This window comes from Bos taurus, chromosome 26 (genome assembly GCF_002263795.3).
Source record: "Bos taurus isolate L1 Dominette 01449 registration number 42190680 breed Hereford chromosome 26, ARS-UCD2.0, whole genome shotgun sequence".
Taxonomy (NCBI): Eukaryota; Metazoa; Chordata; class Mammalia; order Artiodactyla; family Bovidae; genus Bos; species Bos taurus.
This window is the reverse complement of record NC_037353.1, coordinates 9,334,701-9,358,014: the sequence shown is the minus strand read 5'-3', so window position 1 is coordinate 9,358,014 and position 23,314 is coordinate 9,334,701. Positions and strand designations below refer to the sequence as shown.

The following is a 23,314-nucleotide window of genomic DNA, read 5'->3' as shown; positions in this document are numbered from 1 at the left end:
CCAAAAGTCTACAAGTAATAAATGCTGGAGAGGGTGTGGAGAGAAGGGAGCTCTCTTGCACTGTTGGTGGGAATGCAAACTAGTACAGCCACTATGGAGAACAGTGTGGAGATTCCTTAAAAAACTGGAAATAGAACTGCCTTATGATCCAGCAATCCCACTGCTGGGCATACACACTGAGGAAACCAGAAGGGAAAGAGACACGTGTACCCCAATGTTCATCGCAGCACTGTTTATAATAGCCAGGACATGGAAGCAACCTAGATGTCCATCAGCAGATGAATGGATAAGAAAGCTGTGGTACATATACACAATGGAGTATTACTCAGCCATTAAAATGAATACATTTGAATCAGTTCTAATGAGATGGATGAAACTGGAACCTATTATACAGAGTGAAGTAAGCCAGAAAGAAAAACACCAATACAGTATACTAACACATATATATGGAATTTAGAAAGATGGAAACAATAACCCTGTGTACAAGACAGCAAAAGAGACACCGATGTATAGATCAGTCTTATGGACTCTGTGGGAGAGGAGAGGGTGGGAAGATTTGGGAGAATGGCATTGAAACATGTATAATATCATGTATGAAACGAGTTGCCAGTCCAGGTTCGATGCACGATACTGGATGCTTGGGGCTGGTGCACTGGGATGACCCAGAGGGATGGTGTGGGGAGGGAGGAGGGAGGGGGGTTCAGGATGGGGAGCACGTGTATACCTGTGGCGGATTCATTTCGATGTTTGGCAAAACTAATACAATATTGTAAAGTTTAAAAATAAAATTAAATAAAAAAAAAAAGAAAGATGAGTGCTGAAGAATTGATGCTTTTGAACTGTGGTGTTGGACAAGACTCTTGAGAATCCCTTGGACTGCAAGGAGATCCAACCAGTCCATCCTAAAGGAGATCAGTCCTGGGTGTTCATTGGAAGGACTGATGCTGAAGCTGAAACTCCAATATTTTGGCCACCTCATGTGAAGAATTGACTCATTGGAAAAGACCCTGATGCTGGGAGGGATTGGGGGCAAGAGGAGAAGGGGATGACAGTGGATGAGATGGTTGGATGGCATCACCGACTCGATGGACATGAGTTTGGGTAAACTCTGGGAGCTGGTGATGGACAGGGAGGTCTGTATGCTGCGATTCATGGGGTCGCAAAGAGTCAGACACAACTGAGCGACTGAACTGAACTGAGACATATCAATAGATAAAGGTTTTCAACTTTTCAAACCTGTAAACATGCTGTTTCCTGATATCCTTAATTCTATAAGCAGAGGATGATTAGGAGTATTAACAAATGCAGGAGAGTCAGCCTACATACCAGCATCCATTTCTTTACACTTCTGTTTGAGTTCCAGAGGTGTCAGGCGGTATTGGTCCAACCCATCATTCCACTGTATTCTTTCCAGCACCTGAAGGTCACCACCAACCAGCCAATCCCCACTTTCCATCACCATCTAGAAAGAATTTATTAAAATTCTTAGTGATACATATTGTTTTCTATTTTATCTCAGAAAGTTTCTTTTTCTGAACCAGTCTTGGGCCACTTGAACTAACTGCTTTCAGTTCTTCAACATTTCTAGCACAGTATATATCAAATTTTTTCATTTCTCAAATCCTTTTACTCTTAAAAATTATTGAGGATAAACAAGAACTTTTTAAAAATACTGATTATATCTATCATTATTTTCTGTTTTAGAGATTAAAAGTGAGAACCCTTAGGGCTTCCCTGGTAACCCAGTGGTAAAGAATCCACCTACCAAAACAGGAGACATGGGTTCCATCCTTGATCCGGGAAGATCCCACATGCCCTGGAGCAACTAAGCCTGTGTGTGCACCTGTGCTCTGGAGCAAACGAGCTGCAACTATTGAGCCCTAGAGCCTGTTCTCCACAAGAGAAGCCAGTGCAATGAGAAACCTGGCACTGCAACTACAGAATATCCCCCGCTTGTTGCAACTAGAGAAAAGCCTCCACACAGCAATGGAGACCCAGCACAGCCAAAAATGAAATTAATTTTAAACAAACTGAGAATCCTTAAAAATATTTACTGACCTAAAACTAACAATAATGAAGCCATTAAATATTAACATAAACATTTTATTTTTTGGTGAAAAATAATATTGTCCAAAAATATAAGTGAAAAGTAGCATTGTTTTACATGTTTGCAAGTCTCTTCATTATCTGACTTAATAGAAGGCAGCTCGATTCTCATATCTAGTTTTTAACTTATTCTGTGGTAATATGTTATTTTGACTGAAACAGGTAAAGAAAATTCAACTTCAGGTAGATGGTTGGAAAAGGGAAGAGTACTTGAATAGCCTTTTTCTATCATTGTGGATATTCTTCATTGATATAAAAAATTAAAGAACCAAATTTAAAAATCAGCAAAGAACTTCAACAGACATTTCTCCAAATATGATATACAGATGGCCAACAGGGACATGAAAAGATATCCAACATCACTAGTTATTGGAGAAATACAATCTCATACCTATTAGGGTGGTACTATCACAAACAGAAAATATGAAGGGTGGGCAAGGATGTGGAGAACTCCCTCATGGACTGTTGGTGAGATTATAAAATGGTGCATCAGTATGGAGTTTCTTCAAAAAATTAAAAATGCAGCTGACACATGGTCTGGTAATCTCATTTCTGGATATATATCCAAAAGAATTAAAAGCAATGTCTCACAGAAATTTGCACATCCATATTCATATTGGGCTCCAAAATCACTGCAGATGGTGACTGCAGCCATGAAATTAAAAGACGCTTACTCCTTGGAAGGCAAGTTATGACCAACCTAGATAGCATATTCAAAAACAGAGACATGACTTTGCCAACAAAGGTCCGTCTAGTCAAGACTATGATTTTTCCAGTGGTCATGTATGGATGTGAGAGTTGGACTGTGAAGAAGGCTGAGCGCCGAAGAATTGATGCTTTTGAACTGTGGTGTTGGAGAAGACTCTTGAGAGTCCCTTGGACTGCAAGGAGATCCAACCAGTCCATTCTGAAGGAGATCAGCCCTGGGATTTCTTAGGAAGGAATGATGCTAAAGCTGAAACTCCAGTACTTTGGCCACCTCATGCAAAGAGTTGACTCATTGGAAAAGACCCTGATGCTGGGAGGGATTGGGGGCAGGAGGAGAAGGGGACGACAGAGGATGAGATGGCTGGAGGCATCACTGACTCGATGGACGTGAGTCTGAGTGAACTCTGGGAGTTGGTGATGGACAGGGAGGCCTGGCGTGCTGCGATTCATGAGGTCGTAAAGAGTCGGACACGACTGAGCGACTGAACTGAACTGAACTGATTCATAGTAGTGCTATTCACAATAGCTAAAAGGTGGATGCAACCCAGATCTCTCTCAAAAGATGAACCAACGATGAACATGAATGCCATGCATACGATGGAATATTATTCAGTCTTCACAATGAAGGAAATCCTGTTACAGACTATACCATGGATGAAACTGGAAGACATTAAGCTAAGTGAAAAAGCAATGCACAAAAGGATAAATACTGTATTTTTCCACTTACATGAAGTATCTAAAGTAGTCAAATTCATAGAAAATAGAATGGTTGATACCAGGGGCTGGGGAGAGGAAAGGAGACTTGTTATTTAATAGGTACAGAGTTTCAGATTTTCAAGATGAAAAAAGTTTTGGAGATCTGTTTCACAAGGTGAATTACTTAACACTACTGAATTGTTGTTTAGTCTCTATATCTGACTCTTGCGACCCCATAGCCTGTATGTAGCCCGCCAGGCTCTTCTGTCCATAGGATTTTACAGGCAAGAATACAGGAGTGGGTTGCCATTTCTACCAGGGAATCTTCCTGACTCAGATGGAGTCTGCGTCCCCTTCATCTCCTGCATTGGCAGGCGGATTCTTGACTAACGAGCCACCTGGGAAGCCCAAAATAGATAGATGGTAGATAAATAGATGATTGATAACAAAACTTATTTTTCATTGAAGTTTTCTCTAAAGTTACTATCAATATTCTCTTTTCAACACCCAGTCTCTGTTGAAAAAGTGACTTCAGTAAAGGGTGGGTGAGGAACAGAACAAGGAGACTTGGAAAGAACCATCTGTGCATCATCCCATACTTTAGATGGCCCAACTCTGGTCCTCTTGAACTGCGCCCCTTCTGGCAGGGCAAAGAACCTCTTGTGAGCAGACCCGCCTGAAATCTGTATGTACTCTCTAGACCATGATCTGTGTACCTGGGACATTCCGCCTGGGGTGCCCACAAGCAGACCCAGAGGTTCTCAGGGCATGCAGCAAGGCCAAGCATAGGAAGAGGAGGGGGTGGCTGCAAACGAAGAGCCAACTACCCACACACTACCTTATCCTGATGCAGAGCCAAGAAGGCTAAAATTGAGCCTGGCCTTCCAGACTGCGATCAAGGCATACTGTCAAAGTAGAAAGATGAAACATTTTATTTAAATTTATTAGGTAAGTAACTTATTTATTTATTTTTTAGATAAGTAACTTTTAAATATAATACTGGGCTTCAGCTCATTCTTACCCTGGATTCCACAAATATTAGGTGTGAATGTGGTGTAAAGAACGGCCAAGTAATGAAAAAGAAAACCATGACAGTGTTTGATGAGAGGGTGAGCACTTTCCTTGATGAAGATGGAAGAGGCCCCAGGCCCGACAGCACACATACGGTTAATGCCTTGCCATCTACTTTGTGGCATCTAACCTTAGTTTTTACACTGTACACCTTAAACTTACACATTGTTACATGTTCATCAAATCTCAATTAACCTGGAAACAGAATAACATGACAACCTTTGTTTTTCCCATGAACTTAAATATGTTCCATTGTTTCCCCATCTATTTCCCATGAAGTTATGGGACCAGATGCCATGATCTTAGTTTTCTGAATGTTGGGTTTTAAGCCAACTTTTTCACTCTCCTTTTTCACTTTCATCAAGAGGCTCTTTAGTTCTTCTTCGCTTTCTGCCATAAGGGTGGTGTTATCTGCATATCTGAGGTTATTGGTATTTCTCCCAGCAATCTTGATTCCAGCTTATGCTTCATTCAGCCTGGCATTTCACATGATGTACTCCACATAAGCAGGGTGACAATATACAGCCTTGACGTACTCCTTTCCCGATTTGGAACCAGTCTGCTGTTGCATGTCCAGTTCTAACTGTTGCTTCTTGACCAGCATACAGATTTCTCAGGAGGCAGGTAAGGTGGTTTGGTATTTCCACCTCTTTAAGAATTTTAACAGTTTGTTGTGATCCACACAGTCAAAGGCTTTGGCGAGGTCAATAAAGCAGAAGTAGATGTTTTTCTGGAACTCTCTTGCTTTTTTGACAATCCAATGGATGCTGGCAATTTGATCTCTGGTACCTCTGCCTTTTCTAAATTCAGCTTGAACATCTGGAAGTTCACGTTAAAGCCTGGCTTGGAGAATTTTGAGTATTACTTGACTAACGTGTGAGATGAGTGCAATTGTGCGGTAGTTTGAACATTCTTTGCATTACCTTTCTTTGGGATTGGAATGAAAACTGACCTTTTCCTGACCGGTGGCAGCTGCTGAGTTTTCCAAATTTGCTGACATATTGAGTGTAGTACTTTCACACCATCATCTTTTAGGATTTGAAATAGCTCAACTGGAATTCCATCACCTCCACTAGCTTTGTTCATAGTGATGCTTCCTACGGCCCACTTGACATTCGCATTTGATGTCTGGTTCTAGGTGAGTGATCACACCATTGTGATTATCTGGGTCATGAAGATTTTTTTTGTATAGTTCTTCTATGTATTCTTGCCACCTCTTCGTAATATCTTCTGCTTCTGTTAGGTCCATACCATTTCTGTCCTGTATTGTGCCCATCTTTGCACGAAATGTTCCCTTGGTATCTTTAATTTTCTTGAAGAGATCTCTAGTCTTTCCCATTCTATTGTTTTCCTCTATTTATTTGCATTGGTCTTTTATTTTGGCGGGCTCCAAAATCACTGCAGATGGTGACTGCAGCCATGAAATTAAAAGATGCTTGCTCCTTAGAAGAAAAGCTATGACCAACCTAGACAGCATATTAAAAAGCAGAGACATTACTTTGCCAACAAAGGTCCATGTAGTCAAAGCTATGCTTTTTCCAATAGTCATGTATGGATGTGAGAGTTGGACTATCAAGAAAGCTGAGCGCTGAAGAATTGATGCTTTTGAACTGTGGTGTTGGAGAAGACTCTTGAGAGTCCCGTGGACTGCAAGGAGATCGAACCACTCTATCCTAAAGGAAATCAGTCCTGAATATTCATTGGAAGGACTGATGCTGAAGCTTGAACTCCAATACTTTGGCCACCTGATGTGAAGAACTGACTCACTGGAAAAGACCCTGATTCTGGGAAAGATTGAATGGAGGAGGAGAAGGGGACGACAGAGGATGAGATGGTTGGATGCCATCATCGACTCATGGACATGAGTTTGAGTAAACACTGGGAGTTGGTGATGGACAGGGAAGCCTGGCATGCTCTAGTCCATGGAATCACAAAGAGTCAGACACAACTGAGCAACTGCACTGAACTAAATATGTTCCATATGACGCTGCAATGCAATACATCACACCTGAGAGCAGGTGTCTCTCGTCAGTCATGAAGACAAACACTATGGAAGGTGTACTCCTCAGCCACATCGTAGTTGTGCAACCATTCCCCTTATCAGATTCCAGACTTGCTTTTTGCACCATCCAAAGATAGTGTGTATTGTTAGCACACTAACAATCAGCCTGTATTGTTAGCAGAAAAGAGAGAGGCAAGAAAAAGGGAGAGAAAGCTGATTAATTTTTAACACCCAGCCAGAAGACATCAAGGTGGTGACGGTGCACCCTGGTTCAATTTCCTGTCATGGTCAGATGTTAAGGTTTACAATGACTTGCATTTCACAGCTCTTCAGGGAATGGGAGATTAGAGCCATCCATGGTTCTTAACAGAGGGCGATTTTGCCTCTAACGGGGACATCAGACAATATCTGAAGACAATTTTGATCATCACAGCTGGAGTGGGGAAGGGTGTGCTGTTGGAATCCAGTGTATAGAGGCCAGGAATGCTACTAAATATCCTGTGTTGAACAGGACAGCCCCACAACAAAGAACTACCCAGCCCCATGGTTAATAGTGCTTTGGTTGAGAAACCCTGAGCAGACAAAGGGTTATTGCAAGGGATTTGGTTGTTTTTCATGGCCCACCTCCTAAATTCCATGCTCAGGAAAATGACTTAAGAATATTGTCAAATACCCATACCTATACATTTACTTTCTCCTCATTGCTTAAACTACAAATAAAATTTTGAGAGACCTCAAATCCTTGGGCATGGAGTAACTCATTCTGGACGCTAGGGGTCCACCCTACATTGTTCTATTAGTGAAGGCAATCCTGAACCTGTTTAATTCACCACCCAGCCTAAAAATATATATGGAGAGCGATGCTGAAACCAAGCTTTAGGTATATCTTGGATCAGGAAGGACAAAGGGCATCTCTCTGAAAGGTGATCCCAGAACTGTGGTCCACCTATTAGGAAAGGAGGTCCAATGGCTCTGCCCCATTTCCAAGGACTTTCTGGCCCATAAGTCCCCACTTCTTTCCAAGCCTCCTACCAAAGGCAGGTGTAGGACCACAGTTAGAGAGTTTTCAGAACTGGACACACAGAGGGGTATAAGTAACAAGCTTTAAGGAAGTCTAGAGAAACAGTGAAAGAGGAACTGGGCTCAGAGTCACAGATAGCAGGAATGTATAAAGGATAAGAGGAGGAGCCCAAGCACTCGGATGAGAGCTAAGAAAGCTACGGTGAACAAGAGGGCAAGGTGAGGAAGAGGAGAAGGAAACCACCTAGAGAGGAAGAGGGGATGTGCACATAAGAAGGAAAGGAGCAGCTAAGGGTGGGAAGGTGTAACACAGTGAGGAGGAAGGAATGGAAGGAACAGTGTCCTAGGCTGGGGGACTAGCATACGCAAAAGTATGAGAGAGATGCTACAATGACCAGCTGAGAATGCATGAAAGAATATTTTCAGTGGTGGAAGTAATGAGTAGTAAGATGAATTATATCTCTGTATGAGTTCCAAATAAAGCCTGATAGTTGCTCCAGCTGAAGAATGGAGAAAAGATTTGAAGGGAGTAAGGCAAGAGACAGGGAAGAAATTCAGTGTCCTGGCCCAAGTTGGAACAGAGGAGAAGTGAACAACTCCAAGCAATACTTTGGAAGCAGAACTGCTAGGACTGGTGATTGAATGGACAAGGGAGAAGAAAGAAGCAAGAATGACATCCAATGTGGTATGTATGTACAATGGAAATTACTCAGTCATTAAAAATGAAATGATGCCATGTGCAGCAACATGGGTCAACCTAGAGATTATTGTAGTAAGTGAAGTAAGAGAAAGACAAATATATCACTTATATGTGGAATCTTTAAAAAATGATACAAGTGAACTTACTTTTGAAACAGACTTATAGACATAGAAGGGGGAGGGATAAAGTAGGATGTTGGGATTAATATATACACACCACTATATATAATATCGGAGAAGGCAGTGGCACCCCACTCCAGTACTCTTGCCTGGAAAATCCAATGGACAGAGGAGCCTGGTAGGCTGCAGTCCATGGGGTCGAAAAGAGTCGGACACGACTGAGCGACTTCACTTTCATGCATTGGAGAAGGAAATGGCAACCCACTCCAGTGTTCTTGCCTGGAGAACCCCAGGGACGGGGGAGCCTGGTGGGCTTCCATCTATGGGGTCACACAGAGTCAGACATGACTGAAGCGACTTAGCAGCAGCAGCATATATAATATAGATCATCACAGGGACCTACTGTATAACACAGGAAACCCTACTCCATACTCTGTAATAAGCTATATGGGAAAAGAATCTGAGAAAGGATATATATGTGTGTGTGTGTCTTTGTGTGTGTGTGTGTGTGTGTATATACACATATAACTGAACCAGTTTGCTGTACACCTAAAACTAACATAATATTGTAAATCAACTATACTTCAACTTAAATAAAAATAATACTTTGAAAATAACACAGAAAATTAGGAATATATTTTTTCAGAATGCCAGAAGATGTACATTAAAAACAGAAAATTCATTATGGAAAACAAATGTTGTTGATTTTATTTCTGAAAAAATAAAATAAAAAAAAAAGAATGATATCCAGGATTTGGACATGGACCATGCTTTGGATGGTGGACCTTGGGGGACACAGGCGGGGGACCATGCTGGGGTGAAGTTGCCCATGTTGAGTTGAGGTGCTTGCAGGATATACCCTGATGGAGCCCCATGAGAAACAGCTCCGGATGATTATCTAATGCCATGGTTCTCAACCTTCATAGTACATTAGAGTCACAAAGAGCTTCAAAACCCAGGACAGGCAGAACTGAGCCCAGGCCAATGAAATCAAAGTGTGAAGGAGGGCTCTGGTCATGGGTAATTTTTAAACAGGCAATGCTGCTGGGCGAACTGACCATAATGGTCTTCACTGCAGGGCTAAAGGATATAAAAATCTTCCCTCCTATTCTTCACTCTTGGTTTCTACATCATAAAAGAGGAATAATGATTCTTAGGTGCTTCACAGGAGCGTTGTGAGAAACAATTACCATTTGGAAAAGCTTTGAGAGCCACGGATAAAAAACAACAGGATTCCTTTAAGCATTACTTTTACAAGTTTCACCTGCTTTTCCTCATGATCTCATCTGTGGTTCCGTATTAGTGAGAGGGAGGGTTGGGAGGATTGGGATGGAAGGTCAGGGCAAACTGCAGTGAGGGGTTGTGTAACAGGGGCAGACCGTTTCCTTGGTGACTGACCACTTTCCATGCAAATATAACTCCCAGGGCCACATGGAAATACAAGAAGGCCTATGAATACTTTTGGAAGGAATTACTGTTGGAAAAATTTGGGGTTCTGAAAATTAAAAAAAAAATTTAATTTCTGTGAATTTCAAGGTGCTACAAGATTTGCAGTGGGACTTTCCTCGTGGTCCAGTGGTTGAGAATCCACTTGCCAATGCAGGGGACACGGGTTCAATCCCCAGTCTGGGAAGATCCCACATGCTGCGGAGAAACTAAGCCCATGCAGTACAACTACTGAGCCCATGCACCTATAGCCCGGGGTCCGCAACAAGAGAAGCCATCACAATGAGAAGCCGGTGCACCGCAGCTAGAGAGTAGCCCTCGCCCCCGCATCCTCCCCCACTCCCCGCCCCCCGCCCCGCCCCCCCACCCCGCCCCACCCCCCACCCCGCTGCCCCCGGCCCCGTTCGCCGCAAATAGAGAAAGCTTGCGAGCTGAAGACCCAGTGCAGACAAAAATAAAGATGAATAAAAAATTTAAAAAAGAACTTTAAAGGAAAAAAATAAAAATGTGCATTAAGGAGAGTTCCTTTCCCATAAACACACCTTCAGCACTCAAAGTGTAGCTTATACAGGGTGAGTGGTTCTCTCTCTCTGGTTATCCACGGCCCATTTCTCACCATGAGCTCACTGGGAATGTTGACAGAGTCCCTCTAATGATCTAATGGTACTGAGTCACTGACTATATTGTCAAGGCCATGAATCACACCACCATTCTCCCCACCATCTAAGAAATTCTGACCTCCAACTGCCAACACCGGATGCAAGACAAGATAAAAAGAAGTAACTGCTTAAGAAATTCTTTGGATTTTTTTTTTTCTTTTTAGTGCTAACGGTGTGTATGTGAATGTTAGGGCCCCAAAGTGAAAGTATCTGAACTGGCATGAAGCAGGATCACTGCTCTTTAGGTCACTGAGTGCAGGTCAGATCCTAAACCTATAGGATTATGATCAGAGAAGGAATGAAATAAAGGCATAATTAAGGCTTGGAACATAATTCCTCAAATAGCTGTTGTCCAATTATTTTAAAGACTGTCTGCCAGCCTCTTGGAGAGAAAATGTTCAGATGGCTCTGAGCCTATCAGCAGGGTGAACAGTTGTGTCCAATAAGTGAAAAGCTGCTTTGCTCACCCACTGACCTCTGTGTTCCACCAGGGGCCTTGAAAAAGCTCTCTCTAGCTTGCAACAGTTCACAACCAAAATAAAGAAAAAGTTTGTCTAACAGATTTGGACAGGTTTCTTCACACATCCGTTGTGTGCAGTCACGGGACGGGAAGACATCTCGGAAGACATCTGGTCCGCTCCTTTTACAAATGAAGAAACAGAAGGCCAGAGAGAGGACTGCCTTGTTTAATCACAAGGCTTTCTAGAGTCTCCTGGGTTGCACATGGTTCTTTATTCCTGTGAACTTTCTGAAATCACTAGTATGTGTCTTTTCTTATTTTTGCTCTAATGCTCTAATCTTGGATGAAGGATGGCTTTTGCATTCAATTTCACATATTTTTCATTATGGAAAATGAACCACATCTACATCTAGCAATTCCACTCCTTGCCATCCCACCCTATCACTGCCAACATTTAGAAGCTGTAAAGGAATCTGAAAACTTTTAGTCTGTTTTGCCTTTAGGCAGATTGACTCCAAAACAATCCTAATCAGATGAACACATTTTTCAATCTTAAAAATATCCGCTAATGAAAGTGTGGCATTTTCCTTCGGGAAACTGCTGCTATTTGTGCTTTTGTCTACTGAAGAATGTCACTGACCACCACCCTCCTCCCCCACAATGGCCACAGAGCATGAACTCCAAGTCTCTTTCCAGAGATCAGTTGGATCCAGTCTGTATGAAGAAATTGACTTCCCTTGTGAATTTCAAGATAAACAGGGCTGCAAGCTCTGACTGTGGTTTTTTTGCATAGCACAGCTATGATTTTAGTCCTCTCCTCAGGATGCTAGACAAAATTCTCTCTCCGGTCCATTTGTTACCCATTTAGCTGAGGGGACTGGCCATCACAAGAGACCATTCAGACCAACCCTCAAACAGAAAGTCATTTCTTTTCCCTAATGAAAAGGATCTCCCCAGGCAAAGCTTGCAATACCTCCCTTAGAAACACATTCTTCCATCTCACCACAGTTTTTCTAAGTCCTTCGTGAAGGAATTGAAAAGATTTTTTTTTTTACCCCAAGCTGAAAGAAAGCCTTCTGAAGGTTTTGCCACTTACTTTGATATAGGGGTGCTTTGCGCACGTTGTGCCCCACACATGGGAACAACGCTCCTCTTTTCTATGTTCATAGAATTCAGGATCTTCTAAGATAGCCACCCTCCGTCCTCCGTGTGTCAAGACAAACTTACTGCAGCCTTCCAGCCGTGTCTTATCATCCGCAGAGATGGGGAGTACTATAGGGATGCTCATGTTGATCACTCCATCTGTGGAAAGAGCCATGTGGTGTGTGAACGTGGGGTACGAGGCATGTGCTCCTTTAAAGGGGACTCCCATGTGTGCCATTTCCTGCAAAAGGCATCAAGACCTTCCTCTAACATAGCTGTGCTGCTGCACTAGTTTTTCTAGAATCTGTGATCAATCCTTTAAGAAGAGGCTTCTCAAAGCAAGAGATGGAGCGTTTGTGAAAAGTGGGGTGTTTCAAATTGTGGAGATGGCTTCAGTAAGTGACTGGGAGGCCCAGGAGGGATTGTCTCCCTTCTGAGTTCCCTTTGGAAAATTCCGTCCTGACTTCCACACACTAGGGAGCTTAGTCTTTAAAAATCCAATTAGACCAAATAAAGGCACTGCCTGGCATCTCTGCAAATCCTGCACCTGCATATTAAATCACCTTGCAGATAGCAAGCCTCATACAGGATCCACCTTTGGTTGAATCGTTAATGAGGAATCCACAGATACAGAGGCTGGACCATGGGGCTGGAGCATGCACAAAGTTTGCTATATGCACTGGCTCCTGGAACCAACCCCCTGAAGATGGGAAGGGAGGTCTGTGATTCCTTAATGAAGCCAGAGAACATAAGAGATTACACAGCTGTTTCCCCGCTTTTGTAATGGTGCCCCAACACTCCAGCAAGTATGTCAGACTTTCTGTTGTACTTACAGTTAGAAAATGGGGGCACAGAATTAAGGGTGTAACACTAAAGAATATTTGGGCAATTTGGGGGGTGTTGCCAAGTTCAAGACTCAGAAGGGAATGAAAGAAAGGTGAATAAAGAAAACATTCAACTTGTTACCAGTTTAAGCTTGACTGCTCACTGCTCCTCAGATCAGTCTATGAGAAATGAGTTGTTGGGCAAGGAATAGCAACTGTATTTGGGAAGTCAGCAGACCAGGAAGTTGGTAGACTCCATCTGAGAGAACCATCTTTCCTGAATCCAGGCTTTTTTTATACCCAAAGGGGAGGGGATAAAGTCAAACATTTCCTAATTGCAGTCAGACTCCCGAGGGGGATGTGTTAATATCTTCCTTACTGCAGCTATTCTCAGGTTGGGCCTGGTCGGGAGGTTTCCTGTGAGCTAAACAAAGGTATTTTAGCTTAAAGGTATTTTAGCTAAACAAAAGTATTTCATGAAAGCCAGGGTTCCTAGAGATGGGGCATTATGTATAATGTAAGCTTATGGGCAACATCCCCTTATTGATTAACTTGTAAAAAAAGCAATAGATATATATATGGAATTTAGAAAGATGGTAACAATAACCGTATATGTGAGACAGAAAAAAGAGACACAGATGTATAGAACAGTCTTTTGGACTCTGTGGGAGAAGGCGAGGGTGGGATGATCTGAGAGAATAGCATTGAAACATGTATATTATCATATGTGAAACAGATCGCCAATCCAGGTTCGATGTATGAGACAGGGTGCTCAGGGCTGGTGCACTAGGATGACCCAGAGGGATGGGATGGGGAGGGAAGTGGGAGGGGAGTTCAGGATGGGGAACACATGTACACCCATGGCTGATTCATGTTAGTATATGGCAAAAACCACTACGATATTGTAAAGTAATTAACCTCCAACTAAAATAAATAAATTTTAAAACAATAGAATACAAAAGTTAAAGAAACAGATCAAATATGGAGATATGGAGTCAGATGTGTTCTTCCCCATTACAAACTCAGGAATTCAAAACAGGAAGCAAATACTGTTACTTATGCATTGGAGGCAATGTACCATAGATTAATGAAGTCTTGTAAATCTACCTGTCAAAATCCAACTTTAGACCATCTCTGATAAAGGTCTGAGGTCTGAGTTCTATCCCCTTGGGGCATAATACTCTCCTGCTAGCTATGAAACAAAAGTTTGCAGGCATATCACTTTGCACATTTAAAATACTCTCTAAAAGTTACTAGGACATAAATCATGCCACCAGATATAGATGGTAACTTCCGGCAATAAAGAAATTATGTCCATCATAAAATCCTGCAATCTGCTCCAGGAGCCTTCTAAACAAGGAAGATAACTGTGCACAGAAAGTAATGATTTTTGTCGCTCAAACAACTCCTCTGTTTCAAAGTTCAGAGACAATAAAAGTAGTCCAAGCAAGCCCTCTACAGAGAGCACTAAACTCAAAGCCAAGTAATCTCCTATTTACTACCTGTGTCAGTCACCTCTGTGCTCAGTTTCTCCACTTGGAAAACAGTATCATAAATAACATGTACATCCCTGGGTTACTGGGAAGAGCCATACTGTAAAGCACTCTATTAGTTTATGATGAAAGATCATTAAGCCCACTGCATGGTATAGTTGATAAAAAGAGGAGGCCTGCAAAGAAACACTCCTCTGAGGATGCTGATGATCTCATTAGAAATCATGCTTTCTGTGGACTGTGGATTACTGACCACACTGCTTATGAAGAGTAGCTTGACTAAAGTCAAGTAAGACAAGATGCAGAGCAAAAGGTTGGTGGTATGCTGGAGGAAACCCAGCTTTGCCTGCAATGCACCTGCAGTGCTGCCTTCCATCAATGATTCTGGGTTGAATTCCAAAGAACGCTCCAGTCTTCTGTTGCCATTGGCTCTTCTGGTCTACTAGATTCCAGCCCAGAGTAGCCTCTGATCCACCTTCATCTTGGCCTTGATTGAAAAATCCCGACTAAGGACACAGCACTCCCTGATAGGTTGTCAAGACAGCTAATCTGTGGGATGTTGTGGAAGGGAGTTCTACCAAGGAGAAATGCCAACTGATCTCATACACCTGTAGCTACAACTCCACACAGGTAAAAAATTTACTGTCTTTCCCCTATCTTAATCAACTTTTCCATTGATAATACATAAAATTATCCTACTATTTAACTCTGTGCTGAAATATCCTCCTTAGCTTTAGACATTGACTCGGGCTTTCAGCCCTTTTCCATTATGTACTTCAACTCTGGTGGGAACCACCCTGATTATTTCACTGTGGTGTAAATCACTGTGAAAAAGAATATCGTGGTTTTTTAGCTATAGTTAGTCCAGCACTGACTTCATGTTTAATTGAATAATTTTGCTTTTGCTTTAAATAATTGTCAAGCTTCTTGTTTTAACCTTGCAGATATGTTTATCATTTGTTTGGGACTGTTTGTAGGCAAAAACTAAAATACTTTTTATTGACTAATCTTTTTTCAAGGAAAAATAACAATGATGAAAATAATACTCAAGATAAATGATATCTTTAGAATTTTACCTTTTTCTTCTGGTACAGCACAGACATTTACAATCACAGTGGGCATGTATTTATTCCCAGTTTTATAACTATCAATCATCATAGCTTGAAATTAAATTCATGCATAATCACTTATCACAAACAAATGAAGTACAATCATCCACAATCCAACCAGGTGCATCCACTTTAAATTGCATCTAAAATTGACTTATCTTTCATCAATTAAAAATGTTTTATAAATGCAATGGGAAAAAAATTCCAGATTTGTGAAACTAAATGAGGACAAACACTCAGTAGAAGTAATTAGCATAAAGGATAATAAGTTTTTAAAATCTCAAGAACAAATATGCAATAAAAATTTAGAAACAACTTTACTTTTGTCAGCTGAATACATTATAAACAACAGCTGCATCTGATCCAGAAATTTCCTGTTACTTGGACTCCTATCAACAGAAGGCAGTATTATTCTCTTAAAACTGGTTGGATCATAAACTGTTAGCAATTCCAACTGTTTCATTTAGATTTTTTTTTAAGTCATGTTCTTACCATTTCTAGTTAATATAACACATTTAATTATAATAATTTAACTACTTGGGAAGTTAAAGTACATACCAGGAAGGAACATGCCTAGAGAAATACAAACACAGTTAAGAAAAATATTGTTTTCAACTTTCCATCAAAATAATAGTAAAGCAACAATGTCAAAGAACAAATTCCTATTATGAAATTTTATACATACAACAGACAAATTACTGAGATTTTTGCTACAGCCATTTCTAAAAGTAGAGAATATAAGACAGCAAAAAGCTGGAGAAAACAGAATTTGTATTGAATACTGTCCAATAAAATCCAAAAGTATTGTTTAAATGATTATGTTTTTAAATAATTATAACATATGTCAAAAGCCCCTCCAACTTCAGTTGCCTCTTATAAATAAGCGATGCAATAACTACCGTTGCCCTTTGGGAGGTGTGGAGGCAAGCTGCTCTAGAATATCCTAGAATTCCAGATGTTTGGAGGACACGAAAGTGTGCCCAGTAGAAAAAATGCAGATTTAGAACCAGGATAACTTGGAGTTGAATCCAGACTTCAGGTGAGTTATTTAACCTTCCCAATACTATTCCCTCATATGGACAAAACACCTTTACAGTGGCGTTAATCCAGATTAAATGTGATGTCCAATGTCAAGCACCGGGGTCAGAACATCTTATGTGCTGAATAAATGCTGGCAATATGTAGGAAAGCTCTCAAGCCCTGCCTTAGAAAGTCAAAGCCACGGAAGACTTGCCATTAAATGATCAGGTCACACAAGGCTGCCATGTCTTAACCCTACTTGGATGCCACCAGTCAAGAATACAAGCTTAAGGTTCCATTTGTAAATTTAGATGTGACATTTATCACTGGAGAATCTGTGACAACCTCGAAACTATATATCCAGTGAGAAATAAAGTGATAATACACTGACATGAAAACAGATCCTTGAGTAATATAAGGAGTAACTCATATAATCATCAAAAACACTAAAAAGTGAGTTTTTATTTTGATTTTGGACTGAGTACATGAACTAATTTTTTTTTTTATAACAAACTAGTTTGTTTTAACTATGGGGTAAATTGTGACCATTTGAGAAAATTAAAACCAAAAAATCGTTTTGGGAGACAGAGTCAGAATAGAAACCTTACTGGCAGACTGTTAGGTGATCAAGATGTACAATTGTTTAATGGTGGATGAAAATGGCCACATCTGTGACTACCAAAGTTATTTCAAATTTTCAATGGTGGTGACTCAAACTTTCATAAACTGGTTAAAATGAAATGATATCTGTATAATAATATCTTGCTCAACCTTCTGATGTAGAAATACGTCATTTTTGAAATGTAACCCTGTCTACTCAGTCCAATGGCTTCCTTGGTGGTTCAGATGGTAAAGTCTCTGCCTGCAATGTGGGACACCCGGGTTTGATCCCTGGGTTGAGAAGATCCCCTGGAGAAGGAAGGAGCCTGGTAGGCTACAGTCCATGGGGTGGCAAAGAGTTGGACACAACTGAGTGACTTCACTTTTCACTCAGTTCAAAATCCACCGAGCCAAGCTCTTGCATGAGACTAACATGGTATGGTAGAGGACAGAGTGTTTCAACTGCCTTGCAATTAGTAAATGCCCCCAGGGCTGCAGATGGGTAGGAGAAAGGCCGAGCCCACCCCTTCTACAGGAGCAGTTCCATTTTCATCTGTTCTATACGTGGCCTCAGATTTCACTGAAACAGCAATAACTTAAAAAAAAAACAAAAAAGCTTGACAACCACGAATGTGGTTGGAAAACCCTTCCATAGAGTTCAGATGAACTGCACTGCCTGTCCCAGCAAGCTCATATCTGTCTTCCTTATCTATCTCCGGCAGCTAGAACAAAACCTGACATCCAAGGACACTCAATGAATATTTGTTGGCTAGCTGATGAACATCTTATCTGTGCTACTTCCAAATGGATGTTACTAGAGATAAGCCTCTTAGTCTGTTCAAGACCTTCATGGCCTTTTAATTGTACATGGGGGTTGCGGGGAGGTGTTAATATATGGAATATATTTTATGGAATATAATATATGGAATGTATTGGACAAGGTATCCTTTTAAATGCTCAGCATCCCAATGAGAAGGTTAAGTCTTTTAAGTCCCAATGAGGTAGGTACTGTTATTAACATCCCCATTTTACAGATGAGAAAACTGAGGCCCAGAGTGTTTAAGTAATGTGTTCCAACTTCATAGCTAATCACTGGTAAATGAACCCAGAGTCGGGCTCCATGGCTCACTCTTATCCACTATGATATCCTGCCTCTGCTTAGGCAGAGGTGGGCTACCTATTATATCCTTGGTAACTATTTTTATTAATTATGTAGGAATTAAGGAGACTTTTGGAGAGTATGGGGAGGTTTGAAGCCTAACTACAGCTGGGGTTGCTTTATGTCCCATTCCCTGGACACAAGCCTAGAACACAAACATCTTTCTCAAGAAAGAACACCTGATTTTTCTTCCTAAAAGGTTTGAAGCCCTGCTTAGTATTATACATTCAGTGTGCATCTATCACCATCCCTTCCCCACGTATCAATAATACCCCAAGATCTTGAAATAGATAAATGCTAATTGATAAGGTTAAGACAGTTCTAGGAAGGAAATGATCATAGAAGGATCCGGAAGTGTTCTAAATAACACATCCTTCCGACCTTGACAAGAGCAGTTCTCTAAAAGCCATTCAGCTTCTGCCCAGAAAGCTGCCTTAAAACCCCTAGTAGAATTCAGTGGATGAAGTCATCCTAATATATTTCATGTATGGACATGAATAGCCACACTTTATGCACCAAAGAAGGCAGCTGCTGCAGTAATGTTTGCTGGAGGATGGGAGGCATCCCACAAGTCAGCAGTGATACGGAGTTCACCCTGGCTCCCCAAGGATGGTCCAGGCAGCTGGCAATGGTGCTTCTCACTGTCCACTGCCTTCTGATATCAGGGCCAGCAAAGGACAAGTGGAGGTGAAACAGACTTAACCTTCTCTTGACTGTGTGGAAGTTAAACCTTCATTTTTTGGTTTCTTCGCTTTTGGTAATCAATAATCCTTTGAGGATAACAACAACAAAAAATCCTAAAAATGGAAGCTTATACATAATTGGACATATCATAAATACATATTTTCACAGTATGTTTTACAAAGCAACGATTAGCTTTTCTTGTTCCTGTGAAGACTTATGAGAAATATTTTTCTAATGATAAAGAGTAAGAAACAAACAAAAACCCATACCATCTATCAGGGTGCCAAAGTGTACAACCTGTAAGTACTCCTTTTCTCTCATAAAACCTTTGAGGGGAGTAGCCCAGCCTTCACTCAAAACTTGGACCCACTGAAGATCCAGCTGCAAAACACAAAAAAAACAGGTGAACATTTCCATGAGCTCTGTGTCCCAGCCGTCCGGTCCCAGGGCAGTCCGTTCTCACTCAGTTGAGAAGAGAATGAAGGCAGAACACTTTATGTTTTAAGCGTTCCCAGATGTAATGCTGGCCCATGATCTAGGACCTGGAGAAGTGTAAGTCTAGAACCTTCTACTGGGAGGGTGGCAAAAGGATTCCAAATGGGGATGATTTCTTTGAGCACTTTGGGCTGTGTCTATTCTTACAATTTGCGACTATGTTGAAGATTCACTGTACATTCTTTATTCCATAATAATTATGGTTTGGCTACACTGTTTTCACCAATATGCTAGCTATTTGATTGAACTGGGCAAACCATTGACTCTAAGATAAATGTCCAAACTTCTTAGCATGATATTAGCTCTGGCCCTAGGGGCTCCTGTAGGAATGTTCACCTGCCACGACTCCCCACCCAGGAGCCTAGTCAACAATGGTGCCAGCCCATGCATAGTCTGAACACACACATGGTTTCAAGCCCATCCCCTGCTTTACCTGAAAACCCTATTCATCATTGAAAATCCATCTCAAAAATTAAAAAAAATAAAACCCAGCTTGTGGACCATTGCTTTGAAATCTTCCCTGTCATCCCTAGGATCAAAAAAATTGATCATTAGATTCTCTGAAGTTCCTCTGTACCTTGCAGACCATTCTGTTATTGGAACTCAAATTCCACAATTATGATTATGTGTTTCTCATCTGCCTGAAGCATTGGAGAACTCAGAATTTATTGTGTAGAGTCAGGGAGCTCTGTTTATAAATTTGTCATGACTTACTACAGCCTGGGGTGTTCATGAGCTGAAGCACATTCCCAATGTACTCTGCCTCATAAAAATATCCAGGGTTTTAATGGATACCAAGAGGTTACCAATGAAAACCTGATCACCTTATATGAACCAACTAACCCTAATCTACAAAGCATGCGTGCTAAGTTGCTTCAGTCATATCCAACTCTTTGCAACCCTATGGACTGTAGCCCATCAGGCTCCTCTGTCCATGGGATTCTCCAGGCAAGAATACTGAGGTGGGTTGCCATTTCCTCTTCCAGGGCATATTCCCAACCCAAGGATCAAACCCACATCCCTTCTGTCTCCTGCACTGGCAGGCAGGTGGTATCATCCAGGTGGTAAATCCATGTAACTAAAACTCCCTCTACTTATACTGGACTCTCCCTGATAAAGGAAAAGTGGGATGTGCAGTGTAGAAAAAGATCAAGGCATTCATATCACTTTAGATTAGGGTTGCTTTTTGTTTTAGTAAAACTTTTCAGTGGTCTAAGAAACACTTATATTCTGGACAAACTATTTTCTTGGCAACTGTCAACAAATAATTACTGCCCAGTGCTTACCATGTGATGCTAGTGGTAAAGAACTCACCTGCTAATTCGGGAGACACAAGAGACACTGGTTCAGTCCCTGGGTCAGAAAGATCCCCGGGAGTAAAAAATGGCAACCCACGCATATTCTTGCCTGGACAATCCCATGGACAGAGGAGCCTGGCAGGCTGCAGTCCCGAGGGTCACAAAGAGTTGGACACAAGCAACTTAGCACACAATGCCTGTATGTTGGCATAACTGAAGGTATAACAACAACTATATATAACTGTCCTCTGCAAGTACAGAAGTTAACTTCCTGAACATAAAATTGATCAGCTGCTCTGTAGCAACTCTTGGTGAGAGATATTCTTGGAAAAGCAGTAAAAAAAAAAAAAAAAAAATGTTGGTGAAAGCAAATGTTTTTCTTTATAGGAATTGAATTTTCCTTATGCGTACCTACCTTATTGTTGAGAGTAACTGTAAATGGATTATAATAACTGATATTTAGCCAAATTTTCCGTCAGCCAGTTTGCATCCTCTTACCTTAGTAATTGATAATGAAGGGAGTGCTTCGGCCTCAGCTCGGACTTGGTCGAGTTTGTTTTCTGGCACAAAGAGTTCATGGATGCCTTTGATTACAGTGTGGGGTACAATGTTCTGAAAGGAAGCAGACTTGGTAACCATTTGGAATGAAAACTATATAAAGGACACTTCAGTAAATAGATGATCTCTCATGACTTTGTAAAATTATCATTATTATTTTTTAAAGTTCAGTCCACCCACCTGCTCCTGCAGAAGCTCTACCACCTGCTGCATACAGTCACTCACAGAGGACAAATTGGTTTTAAGCACGAGCTCAGGAGATTCAGGTTTTTCATAATCAGAATCAATACCCGTAAACCCTGCAAAGCAGAAGGCTGAAAGGAACGTCTGCACCAACAGAACAATGTTTTGACTCAATAAGACACAGCACATGTTGGAATAAATGTTTTCAACCATTGTACTCAGACTAAAACAGAAAAGGTCAAACAGCCTTCCTTGACCTCCAGCCATAGGTAAGAACACTTACACCTGTGTTTTCATAAACCCTGAGTCCAAGCCCTCTGCAGTGAATTAGAATGGAAAAGGAGGACCAGAGGGAGGAAAACTCTGAAAGATTCCTCCTACGCACACAGTCACATACATATATTTGTTTTAGTTCTCCGAACTTGATTGCTTATGGCTGGGGTGACAGTTCTTCAGAGATACAAGCCCACATTTTCATAAGCCCATGGAGACACTGAAGATATTACGGTTTGATAGACAGCTGTGTGTGCTATATGTAGTTTTGAAAAACAGTCTTTGAAACTTCAGACAGATTTCTGGGGACAGACATATGAATTGGTGGCATAAGTAAGTGGCAAAGGGGCTACTGAGCTGGCCATCTTACCTTTGATCTCCCCAGCTCGGGCCCGTTTGTAGAGGCCTTTTACATCTCTCCTTTCACAAATGTTTAGAGGAGCATCTACAAATATCTCAAAGAAGGGCAGTCCTGAGGATTCATGGATTTTGCGGGCGTTCTCACGATCCTGGGAAAAAAATTACATGTAAGAATGTGAGAAAAGGGACTTCCCTGGTGTTCCAAAGGCTAAGAATTTGCATTCCGATGCAGGGGACACAGGTTGACCCCTGGCTGGGGAACTAAGATCCCATATGCCGCAACTACTAAGCACCACAACTAGAGAGCCCACACACCACGACTAGAGAGCCCACACACCACAACTAGAGAAGTCCACACACCACAACTAGAGAGTCAACACACCACAACTAGAGAGTCAACACACCACAACTAGAGAGTCCACACACCACAACTAGAGAGCCCACACACCACAACTAGAGAGCCCACACACCACAACTAGAGAGTCCACACACCACAACTAGAGAAGTCCACACACCACAACTAGAGAAGTCCACACACCACAACTAGAGAAGTACACACACCACAACTAGAGAAGTCCACACACCACAACTAGAGAAGTCCACACACCACAACTAGAGAAGTCCACACACCACAACTAGAGAAGTACACACACCACAACTAGAGAGTCAACACACCACAACCAGAGAAGTCCACACACCACAACCAGAGAGCCCACACAGCACAACTAGAGAAGTCCACACACCACAACTAGAGAGCCCACACACCACAACTAGAGAGTCAACACACCACAACTAGAGAGCCCACACACCACAACTAGAGAGCCCACACACCACAACTAGAGAGTCAACACACCACAACTAGAGAAGTACACACACCACAACTAGAGAGTCCACACACCACAACTAGAGAAGTCCACACACCACAACTAGAGAGTCCACACACCACAACTAGAGAAGTCCACACACCACAACTAGAGAAGTCCACACACCACAACTAGAGAAGTCCACACACCACAACTAGAGAAGTCCACACACCACAACTAGAGAGTCAACACACCACAACTAGAGAGTCCACACACCACAACTAGAGAGTCCACACACCACAACTAGAGAAGTACACACACCACA

General features: G+C 41.6%; 1 protein-coding gene and 1 pseudogene across 3 annotated transcripts in view; one reads left to right on the top strand and one right to left on the bottom strand.

The window, feature by feature from the left end:
- Positions 1 to 23,314, bottom strand: part of PAPSS2 (3'-phosphoadenosine 5'-phosphosulfate synthase 2) — a 113,539-nt gene that overhangs the window by 14,164 nt on the left and 76,061 nt on the right. For all 3 annotated transcript variants that reach the window (NM_001076075.2, XM_024985730.2, XM_059881918.1), the window contains exons 4-9: positions 22,197 to 22,335; positions 21,551 to 21,669; positions 21,311 to 21,424; positions 19,289 to 19,400; positions 12,084 to 12,289; positions 1,327 to 1,462 (exon numbers count right to left, since the gene is read on the bottom strand). In NM_001076075.2, coding sequence (NP_001069543.1) covers positions 1,327 to 1,462; positions 12,084 to 12,289; positions 19,289 to 19,400; positions 21,311 to 21,424; positions 21,551 to 21,669; positions 22,197 to 22,335 — 826 coding nt within the window. The remainder of the gene's footprint in view (positions 1 to 1,326; positions 1,463 to 12,083; positions 12,290 to 19,288; positions 19,401 to 21,310; positions 21,425 to 21,550; positions 21,670 to 22,196; positions 22,336 to 23,314) is intronic.
- On the top strand, positions 4,605 to 4,722 carry LOC112444565 (uncharacterized; annotated as a pseudogene).